We start from the raw sequence: 19002 nt of genomic DNA on the forward strand, positions 1-19002 counted from the left end.
GACGATGGACTCTGAAAAACAGGCTGGGGGTTCTAGAGGGGAGGGGGGTGGGAGGATGGGTTGGCCTGGTGGTGGGTATTGAGGAGGGCACGTTCTGCATGGAGCACTGGGTGTTATGCACAAACAATGAATCATGGAACACTTCATCTAGAACTAATGATGTAATGTATGGGGATTAACATAAGAATAAAAAAAAATGTACGTATACTTGGATGTTAAATGGCAAGAATATGTTTCTACTTGAGTGCTACTATCAGAAGTGCTTGGTGGATATAAATAATAATCATATGACATTTAACACTGGGTTCCAGCAAGAGTGGCAAGCCACTGCCACCTTTCAACAAGGCAAACAGGATCCAAGCCAGAACCTAAAGCAGATTCACAAACCTTGAAGAAAAGCTATTGCTCTTCCCTCCCTTCTCTCTTAGGCCTAGTCCTGGTTTGATCATTAGAGGACAGCCTGTGTATTTGGCAGCTGATTGATACAGTCTGTTACTTCTACTTTTACCGTTTGATATTTTTGAAGTGTGAGAACAAAATCATGTTTCATTATGCAGAGACCACAGTGACATTACTATCAAAGGACCATGCTTGCTCAGCAGGAAGTCCCTGCACATGGTTACATAACCCCTGAGAAGGTATGGTTTCTGCCTTGATTATCACTCATTTCGTACTTAAAATAAAACAGGAGATTCCTTTTGGCATGATGAATTTGTGTGTGGCCTGTGTGCATGTTTGGAATAGGACTCTTCTGATCTTTATGCGTCACGATTAGGGGAAGGTCGTGCCTTTACTTACCTAAAATCCTGCCCAGTACAAGAGACCTGACGGCACTGAATTCTGTACCTGATGACAGGTGGACTTGTCTCTTTGCATTCTCGTCAATCTATAGAATTGTTACATGAGGTGCAAACAGCCAGATGGATGCCATTTTGTTGGGAAGATGACAGAAAGCCAAGGAAGACAAAAGAAAATGATAAAACAGGCAATTGTTAGTATGGCCCCCAAGATTTAGAAAAACAAATTTTAAAGAGCCATTTACAAAGGTGAATGATATTTTCTAAACCTTCTATTCTACCCTCAGATACCAGTGCACCCCACCTTCTATCCCCTTATATCATTTTAATTTTCTCCACTGTATGAGAAATCCAAAATTGGTAAAGCTAAAAAAAAAAAAAAGAAAAGAAAAGAAAAAAGAAAGATGCGAGTTATTTTCACCTTGATACCTTTACGTAACTAGGTCGGTATTTTCACTTGAGTCATTCAGCTAAGACATTTTCCTCTATGTAGAGGGCCACAACATTCGTGCTTTTCTTCAAAAGCTGGTAGAGTGAGCAATTCCCTTGGTTTCATGGGAGTAGCAATACTCCTACTACTAGTATGTACGATAAAAGAGACAGCTTTCCCTCCTGAGCGACGTAAAACAAATGAGGAAAGGCTGGCATTTGGGGTATCAAATAGTAATAATATCTTGGACAGAACCTTTATCCTTTCAAAAACTAGACCCCATTTGGCAGTCTGTCGATGGTCTGTGCAAGAGCAGCACTGGAAGGATGTCTTCAGTCTATTCATTATCATAATTCTGCCGACGGTCCTTCATGCTGGGGAATCGTAACTGTAACCACTGCTTCTGTTGAATGTATTATATTACCTCTACAAAGACCACGCCTTCTTCTCTGTTAATCTCTACGTGGTGAAGCTGCCCATCCGCCATGTTTTTGAAATCAAAGTTAACGACATCAGGTTCTTGATATCTATTTAGCTTGTACCTGATCTGCAAACTTCCTAGAGTAGGGAAGAGAAAATATATTTGTAGTTAAAAGTGTAGTTTAAGAGCTACTTATAAAAACTCAGAGTACTCTTTTTAGCTATTAATTTCAGGTGGAAAATTCACAGTAGCTTATTGGAGGTCTCCTTTCCTCGTAATTCCTAGAAGTCAGCTTCTGTGTCAAACTGCCCTGTTTTCAAGATCAAGACCAAGCATGTTGCCAGTAAGCAGTCTTTCCTGCAAATCTTTAATTTTTCCCCTAGAAGTCAAATATGCGTTAAGCATAACCAAATCTCTATACTAGTCTCTAACTTAAAAAAACACACCTTAGTATACTATTGTGGAATATTGCATTAATGTGCTTCCATAATCTCACCTTTGAAAAAATACATCTGCCACTCCTAAAATGCAGCTGACTAATGGAATTTTTATAAGCGAATAGAGTTTTACTAAAGATGAAAAATATTTCCACATGGTCACAGTCATAGACTTTGGAATGAAATTAGGATGAAATGAATGGTTTTTAGCCAAACTTACCATGAGAATTAATACTACTCACTTAGCTGCCTGCAAAGATGCCAATTTAATTTATTTCACAAGGTATCTCCAATTTAGCAAAGAAAATATCCTAATGTATAGATAAGCTTCAAGCTCAAAAGATACACAGGGAAGGTAAATATACTTATTAATCAATATTATTTTTATTTTAGAGTTCAGTGCCCTTGGGCCATATTTATTTGAGTTGAAATGATAATTCAAGTTTATAAATTTACTTTCCTCACTCAAATAATTTATCTATAGAATTTTTATCTTTAATCTGGATATAGGGAGGAGAAAAAACATCAGCCAAGTGGTTTTCTGTGACAAGGTTTCTGTAACATACACATGTCCTAATCCACAAGCCATTGCCCTGTACCAGCATTTTCCATGACTATTTCATTGCTGACCATTAGAACCAACAGATTACTTTGGGGACCTTTTCCTATATATAATGCTAAGTTGTTAACATTCCCTCAAAACTTCTCTACTTTTAATTGAAGGAAATATTTACTATATACAAATAGGTATCTTCTTTCAAAATGACCCACAAAATTGATATTGATATTATATGAAATAGTAAAGAGCTTTTAGCAATAATACAATATGATAAGTATTTTATTTAAATAAAAAATTAACACTGAATATGTAAAATTATCAAAGTTATAATAAGCTAAAGCTATCTTAATTTTAAGTAATCCTTCTAGATTAAACTTATAGGATAGTATTAAAAATATTGAATACAAAAAACAGGCACGGTTTTCTTCTTCGTAGTTTGAGAGGCAAGAACATGAGAACAATCCATATTATTACTAATCTAATGTTCTAAATCAATTTTCTCTCTCTCTCATCTAAAAGCACTCACCATTTTTGGCAATGATAACTGAAAGGTATTCTTTATAAAAGGAGCTCACATAAAGCAGTAAGCTTGGTGCTTGTGTTGTTCGAAAGCTAAATTTGATCATTTCTCTGCTCAGTTTCATATCGCCATGAAATGAAGCAGCGTGGGAGCTGGAATTTTTACTTAGGGAATAATTTTCTTGAAAATTGTAAATCACAGATGAGCCAGATCCAAAATATGCAGAAATCTCTGAAATGATAGCACATTTTATGTTAAAAAAATTAAGTACAAGGATCTTGTTTCAGTTATATTGATATTTTCTAATTAAAAATAACAAATTGTATAGATACAACAAATAGCCCCAAGCCAGGACTAAAGACCACAGGAAATTAATAGAGCTTTTATGACTGTCCTTGAAATGGCTTTATGTTAGAATTATATGTAATTAATTTGCTAGTTAACCTTATAATTGAAAGCATAACATCCCCCTCTCTGACTTCAGACATAAACCAGGTTTCTTGGCTTTTATCTCCCTTACCATCCATTTTCTTATTTAAATTTTTAGTCCCATCTATTATTTTGTAGCTAGAATGCACTAGTCTTCCTGTACTGGGAAGGAAGGAAGCTTGAGGGGTCTTCTTACCTTCCAGGATCAAGAGGCAGAAATGTTCTTTTTTGCCTAAACACTTTCCCCTATTTATTGTGCCCTATGAAAAGAAGCTAAGTCCAGTGTTAATATAAGATGGGCAGCAGTGATCAACATAAGGAACTATCCAGTCTCTTTTAGTCTTACAAAAGTGTAGTACTTTACTTATATGAGATTAATATCACAAATTCACACACACATGCATGTGCATGCACACACACACTACCTATTTATTTATACATGTATGAAAATGAGGAGGATACTGGAGGAATAACTAGAGCTGGATCCTGGAACTCTGCTTCTCTCCATTACTATAATGGACCAGTTGTGGAACGTGAGTTGTAAATGATGCTCACAGGGTAATATAGCAACATCTCCATTCCCTTGGCACTTGAAGAGTGTTTTAATTTGCTTGTTTTATTATTTTTATTTCTGTAATACACTTTTTATATGCAATTCGATACATAGATGCAGAGTAGCATTCTTGATTGCAGTTAGCAAGCTGAACTAGAAATCATTTAGACTCCGAAAGTAAAGACAAGTTCTTCAGAAGAGGTGGTCTTTGTTCTAACTTTATTTAGAACTCGTGACCCTGAGATCAAAACGTGACTGAGATCAAGACCAAGATCAAGAGTCAGACATTAAACCCACTAAGCCACCCAGGCATCTCTTAACTTAAAATGTAAACGGCCTCCTAGAATGATAGCAGTGGTGTGTGAGTTATTATCACAGGTTGACTTGAAATTATAACTTGGTTCTGATAAAAAGTAGATGACTTTTAACCCATTTTTCATGAAATAATCCCAAATGCTTTCTTTGCAAAGCAGGAGTTGCCTCAGTTTGGAGGCAATTTTTGTTAGCCTCCTTCAGGAAAAAGGTTCAGGAGCTCAGACACACTCAAATAAAGCAACTGAATTAAACATGATGGCAGTTTCCTGGGAGCAACTATGAAAGCATAACGAATGTCTGCGTATTCAGAGAAGTCCGTCCAGAACACTTAATACTACACTCAGTTCTTTCTTTCTTCCATGACGTAGGTCTGCGAACAAGACAAACTGAAAATACCCCACTATTTTACGTCACAGATAGTTGCCACATCATAGAGCAAAATGCCTGAGTATCTCTTTTTTGTTACACGTGCATATTTAACGGAAAAGTTATTTTTATTCTTGGAAAAAATATTTGTTTGGCAGAAACCAAAATGCAATCCCTCCTAAATCTCCTTTCACGGTTGATGATCTTCATCAAAAATAACAATAATGCCTTTAGAGATTTTAAAACAGAGAGCCGCCCCATGGGACAGGTTGCTGACAGCCATAGTACCTCAGAGCATCAGCATTAGACAGAAAAAAGCAGATTAAGCAGCCAACGCTTTAGGACACCTAGAGGCAACTTGAGAGGCTTTATTATTAATAGATACAATTTTTTTTTTTAAGAACTGAGGCAAATATTTAAGAAATGAAATGGGATTAGCATGAAACAGGTAATGTGCAAAAAACCAAAATCCGACATGGAACTATTTTTGTTTCAAATCAGCTACCCAGAAAATTACCGCAGGATGTTTTCTTCAGATTGGGTGAGTTTTCCTGTCAGGTCAGCCACTGCCATACTTACCCCTGGAGCAGAACGGCCCTGTGTATGCAGAGAGGGTGCAGTCACAAGAGAACCCACTGAGCTTTTCTCTGCATTTCCCTCCGTTTTGACACAATTTTCCGTAGCTGCTGCAGTGCCCTCTGCAACCCGGCTCCACTCCGGGCGTCACCTTAGCTCTTTCTTCCAGGTCCAGGGACATTCCGTTCAACTGCAGAGACCGAATGCAGCCCAGAAAGCCCCTCTGTCTGGTGGCCGTTCCACCTGAAAGGGAAACACTGCAAATGGAAACGTGTTCCTGGGTGTTTTATTCAGGATTTCAAGACCAGGTAAAACTGAGGCCTCACAGAGAACGGCAGAAGCCGTGGCCTTACAAGGAATGGGCAAAACGGGATGAGTCTATGGAATTTGGGGAGCACAGTGTTTTGTGCTGAATATTGTGACACACTATTGAGAGACTTCAAGAAGATAAAACGTGAACTCAGTTTTTTTCAAAGGTTGAATTTGTTACATATTGGTTTTCTAAAAATGATTTATCAAAACGTAAGCCAGAGAGGTGTTTTGTTTTGTTTTCTCGTTTCTTTCAAAGAACAAAATGAGGCTATATCTTATGGATTGATCGTCTTAAGTAGAAGCTTTTTTTTTTGCAATTTTAAATCAGCATGTATTTGTGGGTCAGTGTGGCTCGTTCTTTATATTGAAACCTGATCCTGATGCTGGTACAGTATTAATTTATTGAGAATTATGAAAGACTCCTTGAGCTCTTCTAACGACTGTGCACTGTTGTGGTCTTTGGTCGTTATTCTTCCATCAAAAACACGGTAACTGAGATTATTTGCTTTTGTCTGGCATACTTCCCAGTGAATTTCTTCTAAATACTGGTCCAGTGTGGTCTGATGCAAGCTTGGAAAGATTCTCAAACTGGGGGCAGGGGGTTGATGGAGAGACAGTGATGTAGCATTTATTGGCTAATACATGACAATATGACTTATCAAGTGACCCCTGAAGAGGTTTACAATGTCTGAGTGGAATCAGACCCTGCTCTTCTAAGGCAGAGAGAGGCTCTTAAACCTTAAGGAATATAAGTGTCACATGGAAGCCTTCTTAAAAATAAAGCCTTGCTCCAAGAAACACGGATTCTGTGGGCCAGAAATAAGGGCTGTGAATCGAAACAATCAACAAACCTCCCAGGAGGATCTTATTCAGGTGGTCCCTTGACCCCACATTTCATCAGCATGATCCTAATAAGAATGTAAGCTCAAAGAGGCCCTTCACCTGGTGTCCAGGAACACCATAAAGTAATACTCAGAACTTAAGTGGGAAAATAGTCCTCTAATCTAAATAGTCTGGATGGTTCTACCCAGAGGCGTTAGATGATCACAGGTCCTCTAAAAAGGAGCTTTGTCGCTGAACACATGATGCGGTCTCATGGCCAGGATCTTACACCTGCTGTGTACAGACTGCCTCTTCCTAGGACATGCTGGCTCCCTCCTTGACCACTTCACTTAGCACGCTCCTCATCCAGCCTTCATCAGTTAACATCTCCTTATCCTCAAAGATTAAACAGGTTTGGTTTTTTTTAACCTTCAGAACCAAGAGGTGGCCAGAAAGACCCTACATAGGTCTTGCTCACCTTCTACCAGGTTTTACATCTTACCAAATGACTTTGTATATTATCAGCATATATCTGCTTCAATCACCCTGTACCCTAGCACAGAGAACTGTGCCTGACACAGAAGAGCTGTGCAGTAACGACTTATAATAATAACTAACTGATCAGCAATTGACATTAATAAGTGATTATTAATAATCAGTTAATGCACTGGCTCATGAAACTGGATTATGCCATGGGGGTGGGAGCTGGGTGCTTGGTGCTTCAGAGAGAGAACACACTATTGGCCGCACAGGGTAGTTTGGGTCCCCAAGCCTGAGAATGAGGATAAAACCCAAGGAATATTTCTGAATCCATTAATTCTATATTTTTGAATAATGAAATACCATGAAGGGAAAACCAAAAGAATTTCTAAGAATTTTGGACTCATTTCACTAGTGGTATTTACAGTTCAGATTCATAGACATAAGGGTCCCCATTCAACCACCTGTACTTAAATTTGTATATCGAAATTGCTTCAGCTGACATAATTTGTGCCTCTTCTATGACGCACATACAATGAAGTCATATTTTTATTTATAAATCCAGATGCAGGATGCAATGGAGCCAGACATATTCCAATTCCAGTTTATGCGGGCATGGCAGGGATAAAGGAGTTCATCTCATCCCAGAGTCTCAGGATAGCTGACAATCTTCTTGTTTCCTTCCTCCTACATTTACTCTGTCTCCTTCCATTCCTGAAGTCTCTCTCCTCCCCTTATTCTTAGGACTCCTCTTCTTTTCCTTCCACATTAAAGCTGCTCCTCACCTTAGCTTCAGACCTCCCTATTCTCACACTCTGCTAACTCACCTCAATAGAATGTTGAGAGCTCAGAGTTAAGTCTTTGACCAAATTCTCTTAGCATCCTTGCTGGAATTTTCTTTGCTGGGTAAGGAAGCCCACAGCCTTGCTTTTAGCTTTGGCCCGGGAACTCACTGGAGGAGAGTCCGGTGCTGGGAAGTCTGGATTACGGGTGGATTCCTGGTGTATTTCATTTATTTCATGTTATAGTACTTTAAATCATGATACATAGGTTATAGTACACAGTAATGTTAAATCATTGTCTGTTAAGCATTTGTCACTCTGAATCAGCAAGTCTCTCTGCTTTAGGAGTTGAACTCCTTTTGCCAGTGACATCATAACTAAGTAACATGGGAGTCCAACAGCTGAATACAATTCCTTTTCATCTGCCTCAGCTTGTTTATTCTTATTTGTTTTATTTTGTTCTAGATGATGAGGAACTAGAGGCATGAGAATTCCAGGGACAAGCCCATGGACACAGCTGAGGAAATATTAAAATAAACACAATCAGTTAGAGGCAGGAAAGGGCAAAACCCTACAGTTGGCCTTTTATTGCAAACTGTGTCTCCACACCAAAATATGGCCAAAAAAGGTAATTTTCATTTTCTTCTATTCCTTAGATCATTTTTGGTTTGAACAGCGTTTCAGTTCTGCCAGCTCTACGTAGGAGCTCTTTGCTGGTCATGGTGTCTGACATGGGAGGTACGGAACTATCTGCAACTGATCTTGCCCTCACAGAGCTCATGGTCTAGTAATAGATTTAGACAGGGAAACACGTGATGTTTATAATGGTAGAAATAGGTACCTGGTGAACAAGAAGGTCAGAGGATGGGGATATTAACAGGAAAAAACCCCCCACATATATGTACTAAATACATGTATTTCTAATAGTGAGAAGAAAATCAACACCCAGCCTTGCAAACAGGATTTCTGAATTGTGTACTTGTGAAGAGTTAATATTTACCTAATCAAATAGTTTATTTTTTTAAAGATTTTATTTATTTGAGAGAGAGAGAGACAGAGAGAAAGAGAGAGAGCACATGTGAGAAAGCATGATCAGGGAGAGGGGGGCAGAAAGAGAGGGAGAAGCAGACTCCCTGCTGAGCAGGGAGCCCGACGCGGGGCTTGATCCCAGGACCCAGAGATCATGACCTGAGCCCAAGGCAGACACTTAACTGACTGAGCCACCCAGGTACCCCCTTAATCAAATAGTTTTAAACTACATTTTCAAATTATCAGGAAAAACGTCTAATTAAACATACGTATACATGCCATACATGTGCTGAGGATTTTTGCTTTACCATTAGGTTTCAAGTTAATAACTTCTTATTTTAAGAAGAACTATTCTGGAGAACACAGCCAATGTAAATAGTATTGAGCTTGAAAGCTTAATTAAAGATTCCAATGACTTTTCAGGTTAGAGTGGGTCCAATTAAAATGAGCTGCAGTTTGATTAATTGATTCTGGATGTTTCCACTGAGTTATTATGTTTGGAACTGTCTTCCAATTAATTTCCTATCAATTTACCTGCCATGCTATATCAGATATAATGAATTCTGGAACTTCACAAACACTAGGTATCCTGTGAAACTAATGCCTAACCTTAGTTACTGAATCTGTTCACTTACGTAACAGTACTGGGATCTGCACCTAATAGGTGCACTAGTCAATGAACAGAGACTGAGTCCAACCCTTTTATCATGTTCATTACTCCCAGGAAGTGAGTCTAAGTGACAGATGCTATTGTCACGAAATACGAGCTGGCTCTTTCCTATGCCAATTTCTTTTCTTTTTTTTTTGAGCAGGAAGACCTTTAATTTTTTAATGGCAAATTATTTATGTGCTGTGCTTGAATGTTATTGAGGATTAACTGGGAACAACTGTATATTTGCCCAGGGGCCTCAGAAGAAAAAGAAATCAAGATCCCACATTTCTCTTTAAAATTTGGAGTTATAGAAACGTGTCTGGCAGAGTACAGGGGCTCTCCCTAACCACGGTACTGTGGCAGAGAAAGGCAGCTAAGGCTCTGACCACTGAGATCAACTTGGAACGGGAAAGTGACAGCCCATGCAGGCTGGGCCCAGGACCAAGTGAGGGGATTGAAGGGAAAAAATGGTCTCCCGTATATTATGTATTGGATCTTTAGTCCTGGTCTACCCAGCCACCCTTGGGAAGGCTTAGCCTTGTAGAAATGGTGCATTAATGTACAGAGCTGTGAGACTGGACCCCAGTTATAATTTTGCCATGGAATGTTCCTCAGTGAACATAACCCTAGGAGAGCCCAGGGGAGGATGACTGTTCTCCCTCACGTTCAAAGAACTATTACGGCTGAAATAGGAAGGTAGTGTAAGCAACAGTGTCATAGGGCAGAAAACCAGGCACTGTTCCCTGAACCAAAGTCAGTGGTGAGAACATGGCCTCGTGGTAATCCCAGCAGAAAAATGTGGGTCTATTTAGTTTTCCCACATGCCAAGGCCACAGCACCTCTCTGGTTTGACCTCCTAAGGCATATTTTAAAGAAATGAACTGTTGGTGGTATGAGTCATATTCTCTGCTCTTAAGAGATCCCATGTGAATTCTGATTTCAGTCAACAGTCACTAAGATTTGCTCATTAAACATGCAAAAGTACACTGAGCGCTTCTTAAGCTAATCGTGAAAAAGCCATCTAAGGAGGAGAGAAGAACACAATTGAAGTAAATGATATGATTGCATGAAAGAGAAATGTGGCTTTCATTGCACTGTGTTTTCGTGTGTGGGAACATATTTACACAAAAGAAAATCAGATTGCAATAAAAAGTATTCAAATGTAAAACTTTTTGACATGCTCATTCCAAAACTATTTTAGGCTATGAAAAGTGAACTAAAAGTAAAAAGACAAATCCTAGAATATATTATAATTAATAACCTCTGTTCATCAAAAGACACCATTACATATGCATATGAAAATACAATCCAAAGAGAGAATAAATTTGGAATAAATGTATCTGGAATGAATCCAAAATATACACTGAATTCTTATAAATCTTTTTTTTTTTTTTTAGTAGGCTCCATGCCCAGTGTGGAACCCAACACAGGGCTTGAACTCACAACCACAAGATCAAGACCTAAGCTGAGATCAAGAGTCAGACACTTAACTGACTGAGCCACCCAGGGCCACCCCCCCAACCCTCCTTAAAAAAAAAAAAAAAAAAGAAGACAACCTTGTAGAAAATGGGCAACAGATTTGAACAGCCACATCATAAAGGAGGATATCCAAATGGTCAATAGCTATTTGGCAATGTCTCTTAATGCTTAACATATGCACATCTTATGACCCAGTAATTCCACTGTTAGGTACAGACCCAACATAAATACAAGCATATGTTCACCAAAGGACCAGTACAAGGATGTATTTATGGTATCCAACTTTACAAGTACACAAAAGCCCATCCACCGGAAATAAATCTAGCTTTGTATTGGTACTGTCAGTTTCCCAAAAGATCCCCAGGTGATACTCATGTGCAACAAAGGGTGAGAACCAACCTTCAGAGCTTCAATATGCTCAGAGTTCAACATTAACCTTTGTGTATGGCATTTAGAAATGGTTTGCTCCAGAAGTTCAATAAATATACATGGATTTGATGCAATTCAAATGCAATGCAAATGACTTCAGAGTCTATGTCAGGAGTTCTCACTTCTCCTTCAGGTCCTAGTCACAAAGTATTGAGATGGAGTTTGCCCCATTTAAAAACCTGTCAGTAAAAGAATTTAGATTGCAAACAAAAATTGCAGAGTTGGTTGAATGAAAATCAATTCAAGGCTAATTTAAGAAACTTCTAAGAAAAATGCTGAGTTTACAAACCAAAATAGAAAATGACCACTATCACATTTCAGCTTAAAAAAATGATTGCTTCTTTTCTCTCCATCATTTCCATGGTTGGAGAATGTTTGCGGGGGAATGATAACAGCAGTGACTCTTGACATTGAGTCCTCGGTGTAACAGGGTCAAGGGCATATGTTTAATACACCAATTAACATCATGCCACTAAACTTATTTTTTAAAGTATAAATAGCACCTCTGAATAGAACTGTTCAACTCAGGTCATAAATTACACACATACAGAAAGGGGAAAGTGAAAGAATGTGAAAAGGTCGGGAAAGACCCAGTGCCATAATTAAGAACAAGAATGGAGAAAGATGGGCAACAACTAGAAGGTGAATCATCATTTTTATTACGAAAAGCAATGTGATGGTTGGGATATTTGGGGAAGGGGAGGAGATGGTCACTGCATTGGTGTTTACTGTTTCTAATTACATTCCTGTCAACTGTTTTCACTTGTTCATACAAGTGGTTTTATGTTCATTATTTTATTACTCCTTCAAGTTGCATGGCATCCTACAGTTTAGATGAACAGAAGACAATTGTTCCAATATTTGGAAGTACAGGGATTGTTCTGTTTTATAATTCTTTGGTGTAGACGAACACTAGTCCACCTCTGAAACTCTCATTTCCTTCTTTCTATTTCAATCATCATGTATCATTGTTGCTCAGCTAAATCACGTTTTTAATCATGCTTTCTATTTATTTTTACTGATTTTGCTCAGAAGGTAAAGCATCAGTCTTGCCTCAGAGTTTCACTCTGAGATGTGGACACACTTTACAACTGATTTTTAAGGGAGAGACTGAAGCCAGCAATTGAGAAAACATATTAGATGCTTTCAGGTTATCCCATTCCACTAGTCACTTCTGAGAGACCACCAAAATCCTTAAGCTCAAAAAAAAAATGTAATGTCAATAAATATCAACATAGGCCTGGTTGTGTGGTAGCACAGTGAGGTAGAGAATATAACTGAAATCAAAATGAATATATATTCAAATAGCCACAACATTTTACTTGTAGGTAAAAGTGTTACAGATATATCGCAAACAAACAGTTCTATATTATCGAAATCTCTTATGTTTCATATTTGTAGTATTATAAAGTAACTTTATTTGGTATTTGAAATATTCCACAATAGTGTTAATGTTTTCTGCCAAATTTGTTTACAAACAAGAAGGTACATTTTTGGTAAAAGCTACTAAATGCTGAGATACTAACATTATCTTAGACCAACATTAGTCTTATAGTTTTGTCCCGTGTTTATAAAGATTCTGTTTCTATGTAACTTAAAACTATCATCATCATCGTCTGGACTCAAACATTTTTTTAGGAGTAGAAGTTATACTATAGACTTATTCTTTACAGTTACATTTATCTCATTAATATATCCTGATACCCTAAAACGAATGACAGTCATTATGCATACTTAAAAATACTGATTAGCCATAATTATTTTTAAGATGGATGGGTGAACTACAAATTAAACTCTTGAACTTGCAAGTAAGGGGAATGAAATTACCCTTTAAAATCTGAACCAGAAGATCAATTCTGTTGAATCAGAGCAGAGACTCCCAGTCATCCACAGAGTCATGCATGGCTCGGAGAACAGACTTAACTCTAGAATATTGTAAGGTATTCATACATGGGGAAACAGTGTCCAAGACAGGGTCCCTTCAATATTTGACTGTGTGCTGGCACAGAACATATGAACAAAGAAGCCCAATTTCCTGGGAATGTGTGATTGTGGGATGGGTGGAATCTCACTGAAGAAAAGGGAGGAAGGGGAATATTTTCTCTGGGCTGTGAAGAAGGACCAGCAGTCTTTTGCAGCCTGGCAGGACTATGGTTTGTAGGGCTTATAGTATATATAATCCAGACTGAAGGGTCAGGGAACAGCTTGAATCATCTTACAAATTATGATAAAGGAAGAAAACAAGAAACACGAACTTCAGTTGAAATTGAAAACTGAGAAATGATGCGAGGATCCCAGACACCTACAAAGTGTCTTGTCCCCAAGAAGATTAGCAGGGCTAAGAAGTAACATACTAACAGCAACAACCCATCCAGCACAAGTTGTATATGTCTACACTTAAAGTATGGCCCACCACTGGTTTTCACCATCTCCTCTCCAGCCCCTGCCACCACTAACTCCCACAGGGACCACAAATCCAAATTCTTCGACACTGTCTCACAAGACCCAGCATATAACTTGACCACGATTGACACCACGCTTTCCCTCAGACTGACTCTCCCCTCCGGCCATAATGGCTTCCTCCTTGCTCCCTGACTCCTAAAGCTCCTCCTCTTCACGTCAAGCATGGTCCCTCTGCCAGTAATTCTCTCCCTTCAGATGTTCACAGGTTCCCTCTTCTACTTTCTCTGGCCTCTCTTCAAAGGTAAGGTCCTCAGAGGACACTCCCCTGACCACCCTACTTCAAGTAGAAGCCCCCCAACCCAAGTCATTTCCTGACATTTTATATTATTTATCATTATCTGAAGCTGTATGCACACACACAGACACACAAATATATGTGTGTGCGTGCATGTACAAAATGTGTGATATTAATAAATATATTATAAATAATATCTATTTTGTCTTACTACTTACTCTTTTATTGGTTGCCTCTTGTCTCCCACTGAAACATACTACCAGGAATGCAGAGAGCTACTTTTTGGTCTTAGTAAGTGTTATATTAAGTTAGTTCTAATTTTTTCTGATTTTTTACTAGTTTTTTACCCACTTTGCACTAATTTGGTATAACCTTTTAAATTATAATTTAACCCCCACTGAAGTATTTTCATCTAGAAATTCAAAAAATATTCTGATTTGTGTGAAAGTAATGTTACAAACTGAGAAATTAATATTTTGTTGTGTAAGTATAGTTTTTATTAATTTGGTTGGGGCCCTTTCGCACGACAGGGGTCCACTCATGTGGTAGAGGTAAAGATAAAAAGAAGACCCTGATGTGCCTCTCCCTAAGCCTTTTAAAAAACAGGAGTCCTTCTTTCAATGTCATCACAGTAACCTTGTCAATTTTCTTGGTTACCTATGAGTAAAAAGAAGGGAATTATATAAACAGATTTTTATTAATAGTGGATGTAACAATTTTTTCAGAGATCTTTCTGCTTTTCTTTTTAGTTGTCAGTGACTTGACTTAAACATAGTAATGACTTTGGTTTATAAAACGTTCACACAGGCAGTCCTTGGATTTGAACACATATGGGAATATCAAAAGCCTAACCAATTGCCACCATAAAGATGAAATCTGTTAGGTATATTTATTAAAATTGTAACACATGATTGATGGCAAAAGACTCAAGTCTGTTCCAACACAGTCTTCTGATATAATAACAGTACTTCTAACCATTACAACTACCTGAAATCAAATTAAGGCCAGGATTCCTATCACACACACTATATAGTGACTTCATTTCTATGAAGTTAAAATTCACACAAAGGATGAAAGTTCATGTTCAGGCGAACTGCAACAGATTTCACTGAAAAAATTCGAGGACTGTTTCAGCCTCCTCAATTTCCAAGAATAGTAAGGCTATTTCCAAGATACTGACAGATTTTAAATTGCCATACCTTTGGTTGCAGCCATCTCTCAGTTTTTGTATATCAAGAAATATCTACGTCAGTTTCCTGACTGAGTTTCTAGCATGTTACTAAAAGAAAAGTTATGTATTCCAAGTATTCCTTACTATTTCCATACCCTTAAATAAGTCAGTTGAGTGGCTGCAAGATCATGATTAGATTGTCTATTACAGTGCCCTACTCATAGAGGCTGCTCATTAACTGTTTATTGAATGAAAGAATTAATGATAGAATAAGGAGTATATAAATTCACTAGAAATCCCAAATGTCTCTTAGTCAAATAAGTCACAAATTGGCTTATCTTTTGCAGTGAGGGTAATAAAACAAGACTATTAAGCAATAAAAGATGTAACGGGAATCTGTTGAATTTTGTTCTAAAACATAACTCTTAAAAATGCTTGAAACATAATTTCTGATCATTTATAATTTATTCTGCTTTATAGGGTTGTTGTGCCCTTATTTACATTAAAATATATGAGAAGTGATCAAGTAAGAAATAATTCCTGAACTTAATGGTCGATGAGTTCTATAAAGTAATTAGCAAAGATTGAAAATAAAACAAACACTTCCAGAAGGATTCCACTATCAAGTCTACACATACCAAGGGAATGTATTTAGGCAAGAAAGGAATATCTGGATATAAGCATGAGGTAGGTGATCAGAAGGTATCCGAAAAGTGGGCAAAATGAGAGACACCAGCAGAAGAACTGATGATTTATACATTTTGCTCCTGCTTTTCTTTTTTTCCTCTATTGGCCTGTTCTTTGACAGGGGTCCCTGTCTGGCATCAGGCGGAACTACACGGAGGGTTCCTTAAATCCCCTGAGAACAGAGATAAACAACCCCCAACAAAACACTAAAAGCACTAATGTAAGAAATAAAACAAAACAAAACCAAAACCAAAACAACCCCAACTGGAACCAATTACATAATCTGTAATATTAAGAATCCAGGTTTAGGAATGAATCAAACACAAATTCAAATCTCATTTACTAGGTAGATTTCTGAAAGCAAGGTATTTCAATCCCTTGTGCCTCAGTTAGTTCATCAGTAAAATGGGGTTAACCCATTTCACAGATTGGTTATGAGGGAAAAATAAAACACCTGGCACGCCTAGAACATAGGTTCTCAATAAACAGTGGCTTGTTGTGGTTACCAGTTGGTGTTATTTCATTTTGGCCCACCTCTACACTTAGGTCATAGAGTTCAATGACAAACTACCTTCCAACAGAACTTACCCACGAAGAGCTGACTGTTGAGCTGTAAAAGGATGTGCCCATCAGTGGGAGCAGGCTGTGTCTTCGGTAAGAGCTGATCCACTTGAAGAGATGCCTCTTTCATGTTCCTTTCCACCCTGACGTGGTGCCACTGGTTATCGTTGAAATGAGTGGGTGACAGCACCGAGATTTCAAAAGGCCCATTCCCCACATCAAATGAAAAGGTCACTACTGCTGGAGCTGGAAATAGGAGATAGGAAGATTGTTCCAGTTAGTCCCTGTGGTGGACAGAGGAGTCCTCAACACACTTAGGAATAGCACCATGGCATGGCAATCATGAAATATAAAGGTAACGGCTTAAATCTTATGGAAGGAACTGATGACATCAGTCAAGAAGAGACGTGGAATGAGAACAGAAAATCCATTTGGAAAAAAAACCCAGATTTTAAGAAACTCATCCTCAGAGTTAATTTTGCATATCGATAGAGCAAAGCTATTAAGCCAGAACAAGAAAACTATATAGCATCTGGCATTTTATGTAAAAATTTTTACAATGATTCAAAGTTTATCTAATTTTAAAAGCACGTAATATACATTTGATAATAAGATACTAATAGTGGCCTAAGAGTATACCAAAATTATATGGCATACAAAATTAAATGGCTGGTCGATTTAATTAAGTAATTTTGTAATTACCTGAGAATTGAGTTTTTAAAAAGTTTTAATTATTTGGATTTAAAACCCTAATTCAATTGGTTCTACAGAATACTAATTATTTTCCCAAATTATTGTGTTATATATTAAATTATTTTCTAGCAGAAAGACTAACTTAATATCATAGATTTTTTTTCAAAAGGACACAGTGAAAAGATTTAGCTGATAAAGTAGAAACACAGTAGTTTGACAATTAGTTAAAGGATTTACTATTAAATAGAATCCCACAAGCTTCTAAGGAAAAGGAGACTCACAGCGTAGCTCTATCCTTATAAAATCGGTAATCCCCAGGTTCTCTAAAAATACCCCAGATGAAGCTGTTGTCTTAAAAAAGAAAGACACATCTGCACTAAGTTCTCCATGGAAAGTAGGAAAATGAAGGTATGAAGCCTCAGTATTGAAGGAAGCTGAATTCCAAAATGACCCTGTTTAAAAAAAAAAAAAAAGGAAAAAATCAAAAAGAAAAATTCATAAAATAAAATGAATGGCATAATTACATTTTCTATTTTTAGCATTTATACAAACCTGCTTTTCTTTTTTCTATTAACTATATAGTACACAGGATGGGAGCCCAAGGATTGCAATCCTGGATTCCTTCCAACATAGGAGAGAAATGAACACTGCAGAAATGGTCTGAATGTTATATTTTATATAAGAAAATCAGCCTCACCCTAAACACCACCCTCTGCCCTAAGTGATATAAGAATCTGCCAACTATTGATTAATAGACTGAATTTTTTGTATAACTTGAAAACTGAAACACCTACATTCCTTTGAATAACAAAAAATCTAAAGAAGCTCAAAGCATTTTTTTGTTCTGACACTTCTAACACACACACTGCAAAGAGTTACACCCTCAACTAACTGTTTTCATTAATGGGCTTTGCGATTTTCTAAACTGAGACTGGCATTCGAAATATTCTCAACTAATTAAAGATCAAGACACTACCTAGTCTGTGCTATGCTGATCTCCTCATGAAAATGCTCTTCTCATTCAAAATTACCTTCTACTTCGCATGTAATAGTGAAGTAGATAAACAGCAGGAAAGGACTCTGAAAAAGTTGAAAAATGTTCAATATAAGGAGAAAAATGGGTAAAAGGCTGGGGTATAAATTAAGAGATCTGAGAAAAACTTATGTGGAGTATAATTTAATTATGATTTCTGTCCACAGGCAACTTCTTATCTTCACTTTTCCCATTCATTTTGCTGGTGCTGTATCGACAACTTTCCTTTTGGAAAAATACCGTGGGGCTCCTATAGTTGACCGTTTGGGAAATAAAATATAAATGCAGTGGCACGAGGTGGCAGGAGTGAGATCCAAGTGGCTATGTGTGGTTGATGAGAAACACCATCAGAGAAACCAACTATGTATTGCTGCTACCACCAGCAAGTTCTCGACACATCAACCATGAACATGTATCTTGAGTTTGAAGCAACTGCCTCCATACACACTCACAACATTGGATAAAATTCTACCTAAACTACCTTTCTCGAAGACGTATTGATCCGCTGAAGTTAGAAAACAGTAATTTCAAAACAATGGCTCATTATGTTTGCAGGGAACAGATACCTAGAGTTAAAAAATCACAGACTCGACTCAGCTTCTATCTGTTCCTTAGATTTTAATTTATTTTGTATAAATTCCGGACCGAACAAGCAGTGGTTGTGTCTATTTTACTTTTTCTGTTTTTCTTAGGGACCTCATTCAAAAGTCAATTCTCAGCTCATCTGTGAACAATTTTAGAGTTGAATTTATTCAGCTGAGAATATACTTT

General features: G+C 37.6%; 1 protein-coding gene across 2 annotated transcripts in view; it reads right to left on the bottom strand.

Moving 5' to 3' along the window:
* The window catches only part of CNTNAP4 (contactin associated protein family member 4), a 178087-nt gene that overhangs the window by 17161 nt on the left and 141924 nt on the right, over positions 1-19002 (bottom strand). For both annotated transcript variants that reach the window (XM_081806346.1, XM_081806345.1), the window contains exons 14-19: positions 17480-17650; positions 16533-16751; positions 5407-5646; positions 3171-3395; positions 1652-1785; positions 799-886 (exon numbers count right to left, since the gene is read on the bottom strand). In XM_081806346.1, the coding sequence (XP_081662472.1) occupies positions 799-886; positions 1652-1785; positions 3171-3395; positions 5407-5646; positions 16533-16751; positions 17480-17650 (1077 nt within the window). The remainder of the gene's footprint in view (positions 1-798; positions 887-1651; positions 1786-3170; positions 3396-5406; positions 5647-16532; positions 16752-17479; positions 17651-19002) is intronic.

The sequence above is a fragment of the Leptonychotes weddellii genome, chromosome 16, assembly GCF_054177405.1.
Source record: "Leptonychotes weddellii isolate Sample4059 chromosome 16, ASM5417740v2, whole genome shotgun sequence".
Lineage (NCBI taxonomy): Eukaryota > Metazoa > Chordata > Mammalia > Carnivora > Phocidae > Leptonychotes > Leptonychotes weddellii.